This window comes from Alexandromys fortis, unplaced genomic scaffold, assembly GCF_014885135.2.
Source record: "Alexandromys fortis isolate MF-2015 unplaced genomic scaffold, M_Fortis_MF-2015_v1.1 scaffold_127, whole genome shotgun sequence".
Taxonomy (NCBI): domain Eukaryota; kingdom Metazoa; phylum Chordata; class Mammalia; order Rodentia; family Cricetidae; genus Alexandromys; species Alexandromys fortis.
In genome coordinates, this window is record NW_026068006.1 from 4,041,936 (window position 1) to 4,056,609 (window position 14,674).

At 40.4% G+C, this 14,674-nt stretch overlaps 1 protein-coding gene across 4 annotated transcripts in view; it reads left to right on the forward strand.

Moving 5' to 3' along the window:
* Inpp4b (inositol polyphosphate-4-phosphatase type II B) overlaps positions 1 to 14,084 on the forward strand; it is a 696,298-nt gene extending 682,214 nt beyond the window's left edge. Inside the window, exon 27 of one of the 4 annotated variants that reach the window (XM_050161508.1) lies at positions 7,747 to 9,092. In XM_050161508.1, the coding sequence (XP_050017465.1) occupies positions 7,747 to 7,921 (175 nt within the window). In that variant the 3' untranslated portion in view covers positions 7,922 to 9,092. Of the gene's footprint in view, positions 1 to 7,746; positions 9,093 to 9,123 lie in introns of those variants that run through there. The other 3 variants (XM_050161511.1, XM_050161509.1, XM_050161510.1) reach the window with 3 other exon arrangements.
* Positions 14,085 to 14,674: the final 590 nt, after the last annotated feature.

Below are 14,674 nucleotides of genomic sequence, written 5' to 3' on the forward strand. Positions count from 1 at the left end.
CTGCCTAACATTTTATCCATATTCAGTCTCAAACATTCTTCCCAAGCCAATGAATCATCCTATCTTGAAGGTTATCCCTCTATTCTGTTAGGAAAGGGTCCCAAGTCCCAGCTAACTTGTATCTCCCTGGTCCCCTTGCACTTGTGTCCTCTGACTTGCAACAATCCTCTCCATAGAATTCCATGCCCAGGCATTCATGCTGTGTTTCTTGAACAAAAATCCCACTTTCTCTGAGGGTTTCGCTGAAATAACCAAAGCTGATTCATTCTTTGGAAACAAACTTAACTATGCTTATTGTTATAAAATAGATAATCCATATTCTGATGAAAACGTTCTGTAAAAATGAAATTGTATCTTCCGAGTCACTTTCTTTGAAGATTTCAAAATATTATTTTTAGATGTATTTACTTTTATGCATCCATCTATGTGTGTGTACAGACACACACACACACACACACACACACACACACACACACACACCACTCACATACTCACACAGTCCAAAATGGCCTAATGGATCTCCTAGATTAGAACTGCAGTGCTTTTGAGACACATAACATGGGTGCTGAAAATCGGGCTCAGATCCTCTCTAGAGCATCAAGAGCTCCTAACACTGAGTCATCTCCCCAGCCCTAGAACAGACCTGTTCTTAGAACTCACAAGTTAACACTACATTCTAAACTCACACGTGGAATTGCATTCAAAAGAAGACAGCATTTTAAATGTGGCTGGTGGCCCCCATGGCTGGCCATAAAGATTTCCCTTACCTCTGCGTCAATAGAAATGACCTCATCCTAGATATTGTTTATTAAAATTGAATGTACAACTAAGTGTTCCCACATGTGTTACACAGTCCTGGAAGTCTTCTCTTGATATTCTTACCCAGAAGTCTGAAAAGTCTTGGAAGACCATTTGTCACCAGGCGTATGCGCACGTGTGGTTCAGGTCTAGCATAGTCACTGTGTCTGCCTAGAGTCATCCAGTCTCACGAATCTGAGATAACTTGAGAAAAATATATGCAAACAAACTTCTCTCTTTTCCTGAGACTATAATATAAGTAAAACATGGACCAGAGATTTTATGTTTTCAGAAGGCTTTCTTTTAATTGCTGTGGAGACGCTCAGGGAAAGCTTTATTTCCTCCAGGAAAGTTTTATTGTTTAGATTCAAATGGAAGATTCCTTTGAAAGTACTTTTAAACACGAGGGTATTTGGCTGTCTGGTTGCCTGTAGCATCTCCAAAGCTCTCATGGGTACCCAGCATCCATCACATCCATTTTACACTGATGTGACAATTTCAACTCTTATACAGTTCTGCAACTGGGAGCTAAAGCATGGTTCTCTATAAATATTGATTCATAACTGACTACGGAGCCAAATAAAGCTCTTTAAGCCATTGGTTTTAAAATAATGAGTCATAATTTTAGGATGGCATTTCCACAGCTCCAAACTTAACGCAGGTGATTAAATGTGAAATGGTCTCTGTTTGCTGGTCAGAAGACAAGTTTTTGTTTTCAATTAGTTTTAATTTCTGATTCTTTTCTTTAGGGAGCCTGAACTAGTATAGCAGTTAAAGAAATACAATATCAAGTAGCAAAACTATTAATGAATAATAATTCCCAGAGGCAAGCAAAGCATCCAAACATGCGGTGCAGAGTTCTGAATGATTTGAGAGAGCACCGGTGGTGAGTGCCTAAGACCTCCACAGTCAGAACTGTTAATAACAGAAAAAAATGAGGAACCAAGCAAATATTATGATGTCATGCATACTGGGTTTTGTTTGAGTCTTCTATTCCTTGTAGGTAGCAATGTACTTAAAAGTGAGACACATCTTTTACTTGTGCCTATTCTTTTTTTTTTTTTTTTCGAGACAGGGTTTCTCTGTGGCTTTGGAGCCTGTCCTGGAACTAGCTCTTGTAGACCAGGCTGGTCTCGAACTCACAGAGATCCGCCTGCCTCTGCCTCCCGAGTGCTGGGATTAAAGGCGTGCGCCACCACCGCCCGGCCACTTGTTTTGACAGGGATTTGAAGATTATTTTATAGCTTCATATTTACCAGGTACCCTTAAATGTCTGATCATGTTGCATCCCCCTGGGGACACCGCCGAGATTTGCTTTCACGATGCTCCAGAGTTGATGCTAGTAATGGCGTTGAATTGTCAGGGTGCCTGGAGAGGCAGCCACTAATTACCATAAACTCTTGGTCAAGCGCTTGCTGATATTATTACTGAGAGCATCCTTTACATTCTGCACAGGCAGAGTCTGTAAAAATCCACTGGTGTCTGTGAAGAAGTGTCCATTTGTGCTATTCTTGGCAGGAGTGGAGGAGGCGGTCCCAAGGCCACCTGTCTGCTCTTTCCTGCATCGCTGCCTTCACACATCAAGCAGTTTCGTGGCCAGACCACTCTGAATTCCAGCCGAGTAATATGATGACTATATGGGCGGCATTTTTAATGCATTACTCTAATCTCTAGAGATAGAAGTTAATAAGCAACAAATTAATTTGATTATAAAATTGCCCTTCCAAAAACAAAATGCTTTGGCTTAGTAATGTTGACTCGGAAAGCACACACAGCCTGTAAAATATTAAGTGTTTCTTTGAGTTGCAGGGGTGGGAGTCGGGAGTGCAATCTGATCTAAATTAGCACTCTGAACTTGAAGTAAGGACCATTATTAGGAGACATTTTCTCACACCGGTTTTAAATGTTTCTGTTGGTCTGAGTGCTCGATTCTTGAGTCGTGCCTATTTATAGAACATCCTCAGTAGGAAAGCAGGCATTTCTGCACTTCATGCTCAGAAACTGTAGAGAATACTTGAACCTGCACTTGCAGTCGGAACGTAACCTGTGCATAGTAATAAATGGAGAGGTAGGTAAATACATGATTGATAGATGATGATGATGATGATGATGATGATGATGAAGAAAAGGAAGAAAATGAAGGAAGAAAAATTAATGAAAGGAAGGAAGAGAGATAAAAGGAGAGGGGGAGGATTTCAATGGATGAATGTTTCTCTAAGGATTTTCTAAGTACTGAAGAAGCAGAATGTCAAAGTGAAGAGATAACCTTCACTTTAAACCCAGACAAGTTCAGTTTTAATAAGGAGGACATATTAGTAAGGATGATATTTAGCAGATCTTTCATGCAACGGGACGAAGTCAGCGGGAGACTAATTGGGCAATGATGCACAAGGGAAACACAAGCTATCTCAAGAGCATTACAGACGGAGCATGTGACAGCCTTGGGACTGATAACTCCAGCCTGTTCAGAGCCACGTTCCCAGGAATTGAATCTTTAACTCCTTTGAGGCTCCAGACCCAGCCCCAGACTGTTCTTGCCAAGTTCTATCCTGAGCAAGGACACAGAATTAGGTCCTTTCGGTCCTTTCATCAGGACTTCTGAGAAAGCCTTGTATTGGTCCAGCTCTCAACTCCTGCTATTGCTGTCCTTAAGGCCAAATGAGTTGCTGGTACCTGAAAGCTTAGAAGATACCCAGGTTCTCTGAACTAACACAAGCATCCCAGTATCATCAAGCAGATTGTTAACATGAGCATTTCAGTCATAATATGGAGCCAGTGTTGAAGCATGTAAGAAGGGGGTGAAATTCCTATAACTTGTACATAACAGTTTTGATCAGCTTAGGAGAATTTCCATAACTCGTGAAGGGACAGGTAATTTAGAAGTGTCCCTCGTTTTCTGGAATAGAGAAAGTCCCATTCAGTAACATATAAGGGGGGGGGGTTACATAAGCCGTAAGTCCAAATGTTTAACGATGTCATAAACTGTCCAGGGCTGCGGCTAACAGCCAAAGGTCCAGATGAGCCTTTTTCTCTGGATACATCATAACAGGATGTAATCAGTGAGGAGATCTTAGACATTATCTTCATCCAGATCAGGCGGGTCCTTCAGGACAAGTCCAGCAGCACACCAGTTCCTCAGAGGCACAGAGTTCTGAATGGTGATAAAGCACGCCCCCAGGGGGATTACCATTCTGTAACTAGAGCACCAGATCCTCGCTGCATACTGGGAATTGTCAATCGAGGGGGAAACCTGATGTCGGAGGAACTATATTTTAGAATTCTCACGGACTCCAAAGCCATAGGCCATACATGTCATCCAGATGGAAGGACAGATCTGCATTGAGCCACCAACAACAAAGAATTGTTGAGGATTCCCACTACCGTCGAAGAGAGCAGTGTAGGGCCTCATATGAGAAACGAAGGACCAATTGCACCTAACTGCCCCTTGCAGGTCTGCTGTGGGGAGGCAGGTCTCCCAGGGAACCATGGGAGGTGGCCACTTTGCCAAGGATCCCGGCACTGTGCTGCTACAGGAGCAGGCTCCCATTCTGCTCAGCCTCTGCCACTGTGTTTCGCTCTCTCTCCTCCTTCTCTCTGCGGTAAAATGCCCTGCTCTAGTGGGCAAAATCTGGAAACATCAAACAGGTGTTTTTGCCCCAAATATCAGGGGGCTCAGGCTCCTGCAGCTTCCCCAAATGAAAAGTGGAAGGCTTTAATAGAAGACCCAATAATCCTGTATAATAAGGGAGGAGGGGAACTCATCTCAGCTGAATGAGATAGAGCCATTTCAGGCGATTTTAAAACTGTATCATCCGAAAAGGAAATTGTCTCTCCTCTGCGGCATCATGAAAAGAACGTAATTCAGCACTGACCCGGGTTTCTCATCCACAGGGCCTTTTATCTCTATTTTTTTTTTTACATCCTCTTCCCCAGTATCTCACGTCTGGCAGTCTGTTTGGGGGTAGAGTGACCAGATTTACAAGAATTTTGAATTATAATTAAATCAACTTTTTGTTGTGAGTCTAAACAATCACCAATCAAATTCTACCATGCAAACTCATTAATATGAAACTCATGTGGCCTTTGTAGGTGATAGTCTGTCTTTAAACCTCTACCTACCTACACATTTCCATGTCCGTAAGTTTATAGGGCCATCTTCAGGGACCCAAGGGCAGAGTTTTAGGTTGAACGGCAAAGGACCCCTCTAAGAGCCATAGCAATATGTTACAAACCCAAGAGAGACTGCGGAAGCAAAAGAAGTATTTAAACCAGCACATCTCAGCCTTGCTGAATCTGTGGCCCTTTACCACAGTGCTCATGTTGGGGTGACCCCAATTACAACATTATGTATGTTGCTACTTCATAACTGTAATTTTCTACTGTTCTGAATCTTAGTGTCAATATCTGTGTTTTCCTATGGAAAGGTTATTCAACTCCTACAGGGGACATGACCCATCGGTTGAGAAATGCTGACCTAAAGGAAAAACTGTGTCCGCAAGAATTCTACCACCCCAGGACTGTGGAGATGGCTCAGAGCTTAAGAACACTGGCTGTTCTTCCAGATGTCCTGAGTTCAAGTCCTCACAACCACTTATAGTAAGATCTGGTGCCCTCTTCTGGTGCACAGGCAAACATGCAGACAGAACACATAAATAAATAAATAAATAAATAAATAAATAAATAAATAAATAAATATTTTTAAAGAGAGAGAGGGAAAGAATTCTGCTATCCCATGTTTTACTCTGATGTTTCAGCTCCTCCTTCAGGCTGACTTCTTATATTTATTGATATATCCACGGCAGCACCAACTCCTTCCCCTGTAGTCAGGTGTCTCTGTTTGGGTGCCATTTTGACCTGGACCACAGGTCATCCCCCTTAGAGAGAGGAACAGGAGGTCAGAAGATAAGGCAATAGAAGACAGAGAAGATAAGGTCTGGAGTCTGGAGCTCTGGCTCAAGCTATGTCTTATATCAAGCAAATGTATTAAGATGTACGACACCTAATATACTGTTTCCAGGAGAGAAATGGGACAGAGTCAGTGGCAGGCTAATGGAGCAAAGGGAACACAAGTTATCTCCAGGGCATTACAGACTGAGCACACAGCGGTCATGGGACTGATAACTCCAGTCTCTTCAGGAGGAAAAGTCAGCTTCCCACGAACTGAACCCTTAACTCCTTTCCTGCTCCAGTCCCAGCCCCAGACTGGCCTTGCCAGATTCAGGCTGAGCAAGGACACGGAACTACATCCTTTGTGTCCTTTCATCAGGATCTCTGAGAACATCCTGGACTGGTCCAGATCTCAACAGCTCAGCAGCTAGGAGTTTGCATGGTCTGTGTGATCTCAGGGATGACCACTTGCTGTTGGATCATTTGGTGTGCGCTTCCCTGAGGAACACTATTTCCATCATCCTCTGTGTGCCTGTAGTTCTTTCCCTGGGGGTAGTCCCAAGAGCGTTCTCTCACATTCTAGAGTCTGAGCAAAGCATTTCTATAATTTAGGAATCTATACCTAAAAATATGTGTGTATAACAACAAAGTAATAGACACCACAAACTTGAGAGAGGACAGGAAGGAAAGAGCACGGGGTGGGTTGGCTGGAGCAAAGGGAAAGGGAGAAATGATATAATTACCTTGTAATTTTAAATATGTAACTATAAAAAGAGCATTTGCTGCTCTTTCCGGAGACCTGGTTTCTGTGCCCAGTGTTCGCATGGTGCCTTCCAGCCATCTGCAAGTGCAGTTAGGCCTCACCGAGCTCCAGGCTGGCACAGGACACCTATACACACACGCAAGCAAACAACAATGGACATAAAATAAAGGAGATAAATCTTTAAAAATTAAAATTTGGGCTAGAGAGTTGCTTCTGAGGTGAAGAAGTTCTGCTCATCCAGAGGATCTGGGTTCAGTTTCCAGAACCCACATGGTCACTTTCTAATGCTGTAACTCCAGTTCCAGAGATCCAGCGCCTTCTTCTGGTATCCGTGACCAACAGGTGGTGTCAGAACCTGGGCAGAAATCCGCATACGCAGTTCTCAGGGAACGCACGTGCTTAGAAGGGGCACAGCTGTGCAGCCTAAGTAAAGTCCACTCTCAGATGACAACCTGTGAGTGTGACCACATACAGGAGGAGCCGAGAGGCAACCGCTTCCTACCCATTGACTGGGATTGGGATTTGGATGATGTATCTTAAATTTGTCGTGACTAGAACTTCCTTTAAGTGAAATATTCTTCTCTTGCACAGGCCCTACCTGATCTGAGAAATTAAATCTTTTGTCTCCTCTGTTTTCAGAAAACAGGGTGTGGCAATAGCTTTGGCCCTGTAAGTAGACGAGCTGAAGACAAAATGATGTACAGGCTGAGCTAACGAAGGTCTCTGAGTGGTATTTTCATAAACTAATAACATGGCTGGCAAAGATGACATGTCAGGTGCCTCATTCCTTTCAAAGACCGAACCATGTCAAGAAATCACTTCACAGCTTTAATTACATTACCCAGATACCACACCAGACAAGGCAGACTTACTGTGCCAACCACGTCCCCTCGTCTCCCCGATCCTGTGTTCCATTCCGTCATGCTTGCATTTCCCAGTGATGCATTTATCAGATCATTTTATATGACCTGTCCCGTCATTTCATTTTATTCTTATTGTCTTGTTTAGTGGTGCCATTATGCCCACCCAATTCTTCCTTCTGCATGTAGCTCTAACTTCTATAAGCATCACCACTATGGTTTTTTTTCCTCCAGTCAATCAAAGGGAATATCGTCTTTAACAATGTTCGCTCATGTAATACAGAGAAAAGAACACAGATGCACAGGGGGCTGCTTAGCACAAAACTTTCGGATGCAGATGTGTTGCGTAGGCTGGTGGGCGTGTTTTAGATGGCTATACTTGCTGCTCTGCAAACTCTCTTCTGTTTTCTCCTCTGCTCTCGTCCTCCCTGTCAACAGCAGCCAGACCCAGGGAGCGCTGAGCGAGTCTGATGACCCTGAGACGGGCCGTCTAACTGACGACAAGCCGACGTCTCGACACTTCTACCCCGTCGCCCTCCTCCTCGTCAGCTCCCACCTGCTCGTTGTGTGGCTCATTCTAAGTCTCGCGTTACTCTTAGCCAAATACCAGTAAATTTTATGCTGTGTTCCTTCCTTTTCTACAAACGACAATGGACTTTAATTCTGGGTACAATGTTGTAATATTTCTACACTTTCAGATTCACAGAATTTAAAAAAAAAAGGCGATCAAAGAAAATGTTTAAATTGTGGTTTTGTTTTTCCTAATGAAGGCAAGAAGTGCCATGCATTAAGTGAATTATTTTGCTCTTTTGTTCACGGAAAAGTGTTTTCCCACTGCTAAGTAGCTAAAGACGCATTTTAAAATTACTCTCTTTGGAACAAGACAAAGAATAGCATCCTGAAAGCTTGAAGATCTGAACCTCCCCTTCCCCCGTCATTTATTGAAGAAATTAGGACTGACATTGTGCAACAGTAAAACCCTGAGACAATCTGGGGGGGGCAGGAGGTTCCAGACTCTCTTTCCACTGTGCTAATAACATAGTTGCCATCAGCTGATAGACGTGTGTCCCCTTTCCGACTCTGCCCTCCTGTCTCTTAGTCATCGCTGCTTTTAATCTTCTTGTGTCAAGTAACTTTATGGAAAGAATGGCTATTTATGTTTTGTAATTAAATTAACCTATTTCTAACTATTGTTTGTGTTAATTTGGCTTTCAGACTACTTTTCTATTCTTTTTAACAAGGACTCATTTGTGTCTTGATGCGCCATTTTTTCTGCACCTGTGACTTTTGTACTGTGGTTGAGGCGCGCTCCTCCTTCATGACACTGACGTTTGGAGCAGGCTGCTGAGAAAGCCATATGCTCTCTTCACCGCATAGCTAAAGTGACCAAGTCGAATAGGAACGAACTTCCTTTTAAAAATCTATAGGGCCAGACTTAATAAATTAAATGCCTTATTCCTAGAGCTGCATCCTTAGGGCTACATGTAGACTTTAATGTGTTTTAAGGGATAGTTAATTTGTGGAAAAGTTATACAAAGGCAGATATATTTATGAAATTAAAGCATAGCTGTATTGTGAAGCAAATTATATTTAAAGAGTTTATCAAAAGTTACATATCTGTTAAGAAACTTAATCCTATCTTTCCGAAGGCAATAATGGTATTGGGCCTGGCCTAGGATTTAATTTTGTAAGATGTATCATCACTTGTGGGGAAAAAAAATGTAGAGTTGAATCTTTGTTATTTTTACTTGGACTGTTGCTGCAACTCTGCATTGACCAAATAAAGCATATTTCTTTATTCTCTGTTTCATGAAGTTGTACTTTCTGCCCTTTCACCAGAGAAGGATGCCGCATAGAGAACGTACTGAAGAATATCAAATGCAGAAGGTATGCTTTCAACATGCTCCAGCTGCTGGCTTTCCCCAAGTGCTACCGACCTCCAGAAGGCACTTACGGAAAAGCTGACACCTAACTCTCCCAGCATGGAAACAAACAGGAACACAGATATATTGCGGTTGGAAGATCTACACCTCTGCCTTATTTGTTTTTTTTTTTTTATTGTTATGAATTCTTGGAGCGAGGTACTTATGGGTGTTGTTCATATCCAAGCCACTCACTCAGAAAGCGACCTAGCACCACTATGTCCATCTGTTCTCTTTCGTGTTAACTCTTCCTGGTTGAGTTTAATTCAGAAACTTTAAGGAACTAAAAGTGCAAAGAATTTAAGAATAGTGTCTGCTGGTGCCCAAATAAAGATCCTCAGCAGCTTGAATTTCATTTGGGGAAATCCAGAGATGTGAGAGAAATATGTATGAGATGTTCCATGACAGTGCTCTTAGTGTGTGAGTTTGCAGTCTACCATAGGTCAATATATGTGGAGTGGAGAACCCTGTAACATACTTGAGTCATAAACAGTGATAAATTTACACAGTAATTTTCAGTTAATTGGGATTTCAGATCAGTCCTTATGGTAAAATACCCCTATATGTAAAATTGCTAACATTCCAAATTACTGGTTTCCTTAGAGACCAACCACATTGAATAAGATCACCATTCAAAAAAATTAGCAAATCAAGGCATGTTGCTCAGTTATATGACTTCAGAAGAGCAATTACAGCCACCCTTATATCTGTCTCTTTGAAATTTCCTAACCCTCCACTCCCGCCTTCTGCAGATCACTACACTAGCTATGCATGAACCGTCACAGAGAGAGTCAAATGGAAATTAGGATTTATCACTGGAATGCACACTTAGAGTAAAGCGATCTGAAAGAAAGTCTGTATTCTTCGCGTTCTCACCAGTGGGAAGTACTGTGCAAGCCTGTGTCTCCTCTGAGGCCACCAGAGATTTCCAACACACAATGAATTTTGTCACTTCATCCAAAGTTGTACTTTATGTCTTCACAGGTGACACAATAGCTGTTTGCCTAAGATGCTTCCTGTGCAGGTTTATGAGATAGATCTCCAGTCCTGTGTTGAGTATTTCAAAAGTCTGAGAATAGATGATAACCCCCTGAGGCTTCTACATGGAATTATCCATTTCTTACTTTGGCTAATGGCCTATGGCTTTTGCCAAAGCAGTTACCAAACTATTTGTAGCCTTTAAAAATGGAGAAAATGCATCTAAATATGGAAATAATTATCTAATGTTCTGAGAGCTAGTCTCCATTTCAGTGATTTAATGTAATCTTTTAATTGTTTGATTTTTTTAGCTAGGTGGTAGGATTTGTGGCTATTCTCATTACTGTGTTGAGTTTAAGACAGTCGTGATGACAGAGGTTTGTCTAGCTCTGAGCTGTTTTTAGTATTTTAAGTGTTGATATTCATCCCAGGACATCTCATGTGATGTTTTTAGCTCAGAAATGTTTTATAAACAATAATTGTTTATATATTTTTATAAATTAACCATCTTAACTAAAATATGCTAAATATTTATTAACTGGAAAGCCAATAGTAAGGTTTTCCAGTTTTGTATGACATTTCATAAGACATATTTTTCTTTGTCAACAAATGCTAATCCAGAAATCTCAAAGGTGGACCTGACTATACTGTACCTGCAAATGAACGTTTATTCGTTGACAGCATCGCCATCATTTTCATTGGGAATCTTATGCATCTTTTCTTATTTCCTAAACATGACTGCGCTTCTCCAAATGCACTGAGACAACCACTTCATGGCTTTCTGAATCAAACCATAAATGAGATATTTTAGAAACTCCCTTGTACAAATGCAGTTGCGGTCATGGAGTTCTCTCAGCTCTGCCATACTGTTCTCCCCGTATTTTCCCTGAAAAGCTGCACCGCCCGCATGTCTAGGGAAAGCACACTGAGTCAAACCATTTATCAAGAAAATGACATTTCTAAACAACGCAGTCTTCTTTCTCAGAAATAAGATTTTCTCCTACTCTCATCAAATGCAGGTATCAATTCTGGGTTAACTATTTACAGAACCCTGGGAGAAACATGTTAAAAGCACAAAAACCAAAGCCATGATTGTTAACCAAAAGTCTAACTCTGCATCTGTCTTCCAGACAGCTAAATATACCCTCGAACCATCTGACTGAACCGGGGTTATTTTGTGTGTACCAGTTCACTAAATTCCCACACAGTTTTTCCTCCTACATATTACCGTGAGTTCACCCACACACCGCTTTTCCTAACACTGTGGTCAGTCTGGTAAGCCAGCAGGGCCCTGGTGACTGCATGAGGTGGCTGATGAATGATGTAAAATCTGCCCACTCCACATCAGGGCGATTCTCCATGTGCCACTAGTTACTCATGATGCTGCTGCTTCCTACAGACAGGAAGACTTAAAGGCTGCCACTGACTGCATGGCACACACCCCCTTCCACATGTTAAGTGGTTTTTGTAAAGTAGAATTCAGAATGGCAAAAGGGAGGAAACGTGATTTTTTTTTCTAATCAGATAAAATCTCCCCCCCCCCCCCCGCAGAGATACTCTGCAAGAGACGTTCTCCGGGTGGTGCCCAAACTGGCACTAACGGATGCATGAGAAGTGGTCGTTGAGTCTTCAGGAATAGTACAAACTGGTTGCTGCACAGTGGCATAGCTATCCATAAGTCATCAAATGAATTTATTGAAAGTAAAGATGACAATCAAAGCTTAGAGCTTCCTAGATTTTTAAAAATCAAATTCTGCAGTTTATCCCGCTTCTAAGTGTAGTTGGCTCTGATGGTTCTGTGTGGTGTAAATGCTGTATTGATAACACGCACCTGTGAATCTCCTGAATCCACATTTAAGAACGCAGTGTTGGTATCTGGAAATCAGCCAGTGCGGGAACATTTACACCACAGGAACTGGCAAATGCTACAGACTAGGATATTTACATCCTGAAACACCAGTGGTTAAGCAGTTACCAACTAGTGCATGGCTCTGAGTCACTAGGACAGTTTCTCAGAAAATATCAGATTATTGAAGGGAGGTTACAATTATTAGGATGGTTTTACATTAAAGTAATCTGCAATCAGATTATTATAATTTTATGATTGATGTTTTCAACTTTAAGGAAACAGGCATGTCTTTACACTAAAGTGGAAACATATTGTTTTATAATCAGTTATTATATTAGAGGAATAGTTTAAAAACTATCAGTAGTGTACTGCAGGTGGCCTTATTGTAACTAGTATGTCAGGACTGAAGTCAGGAAATGGAGAGTTAATTATAATATAACCACAGTACACTTCATCTCAATTTCTAAGTGTATGATTATGGCATTGCTGACAGGAAAGCAAAATCGTATCACTATATTCAATGTTTACTAAGTTGATCACAGTTGAAACCTCGACCGATTAGGTAAAGTAAACACTGACAATATGCTGACAGAACCCAGATATGTGAATCTGATTTTCAAGTGACATAATATTCTAGTTCAATAAGAGGGACACAATTTGTAATCTTTTATGAACTAAATTAACTTTGGGGAAGGTTTGAGGCAGGCTTTCTCTTTTTAACACACATTTCAGAACCTTGTTTGAGACTCCGACCAGCAGGGTGGAGGGAAGCAGGTAGAGTGGGCACAAAACATCCCTGCTATAACAATGTACTCTACTCACAGCTGAAAAAAAATATTCAATTTGCTAAGAGCTTGCACAATTGATTGAAAGGTTTAACATAAATTTATATTCATCTATCCCACTTCCAATCTGTGTAAGCTATGACCTGTATTTTTGGTATTAACTTTTTAAGTAAAATGTCCTTGTATAGATTATCTTTTATTTCTCTGACAACTTGAAATTAGATGTTTTTTCTTTGCATCTTTCCACACAAAGATGCAAACTATAGCATACACCCTCTTTAAAAATAGAAAGATAAAAATCAACATTTTAGATAAAATACAGTCTTCCCATTAATATTGATTTAAGGAACAGAAATTTTCACTCTGTCTTTCTGAGCAATGGGACATGTTAATTTCTCTTTGAGTTTTATTTCTAAGACTATAAAATACATCAATTATGCATCTGATTGACGAGGACGAGACGATGCTTAACTAGAGAAAGGGGCACATACAAGATAATACAAATCCCTCGAATGGTGAATCCAATTGCTCTTCTTGAACTTGGATTTTTACTCAGGCATACGTATTTTAAAAAAAGAAGTTCAGACTTTAGTTCTAAAGAGCACAGACATTAGTGTAAATTTGCAACTTGTAAAAACTGCTTCTCTCTAAGCTGTGTGCTGTAGGTACACAGCAGTATACTCTGTCTCTCAGTAACAGAAGTATTTAAAGATGAAGGTACATACCATTCTGCATAGGAAGAATTTCTACAGACATTTTAAATTATTTCCCTGTAATGAAAGGGCACAGTGTAGCAGAATGTCTTTTGTGATGGCGGTGTTCATCAGTAGGCTCTAGACTATATGGCCAGTATGTCTATAGTATCTCTATAGTTATTGAAATTATTTATGTCACCATCAACATCATAACCTATCTGTGAAGAGCCTGCTTTTCAAAATGCAGAACTGTCATGGATCTGCATATGCCACCCCTTGTGCATGTATTTTCTTCTGTGAACATTTTGTCTTTTAATTCATTTGCAGATTCTTGTGTTATTCATTTGAAAGGTTGACCTTTCTTTTTATATTAAATATATATCCTAGATGAACCAATTATTCATATTCCCAGGAAATGAACCTCAGATAGCTAGATCATCTTATATTTGCATTTGAAGAAATATATCATTCATCTTATTTTGTGTAAATCATATTCATTGTGCACTGTATGTATATTTTTGTTGAAATAAATATGGTTTTATTTTTATGTTTCTGTCTTTTCCTCCCCATTATACATAATTTTTATTTTTATCCATGTAGTGACATTTAAACTTTAATGAAAATAGCAAAAGGATAGTACAAATAATAAATCGAGGAGACTAGATCTCACTTTTGTTAGACCATGTTTTATATTGATGAAAAGTTAGTCTAGTTTTTCTGGCAGAGTGGGCTTTCATGGTCATTCTTTTTAGGGGAGCATCAAACACAACCCCCAGAGTCAAAATACAGCTATGGTGATTCTATACTAGGGGATCATCAATAATTATTAAAATGTATAGATGATAGATAGATGGCTGTATGATAGATATATGATAATGATGATGTAGATAGATGATAAATAGATATATAGATGGATAGATGATAGATAGATGATAGATGATAGGATAGATAGATAGACAGAGAATAGATCGATCGATCGATAGATAGATAGATAGATAGATAGATAGATAGATAATAGGATGGATAGATAGATAGATAGATAGATAGATAGATAGATAGACAGACAATAGGATGGATAGATAGATAATAAGATGGATGGATGGATGGATAGATAGATAGATAGATGATAGATAGATA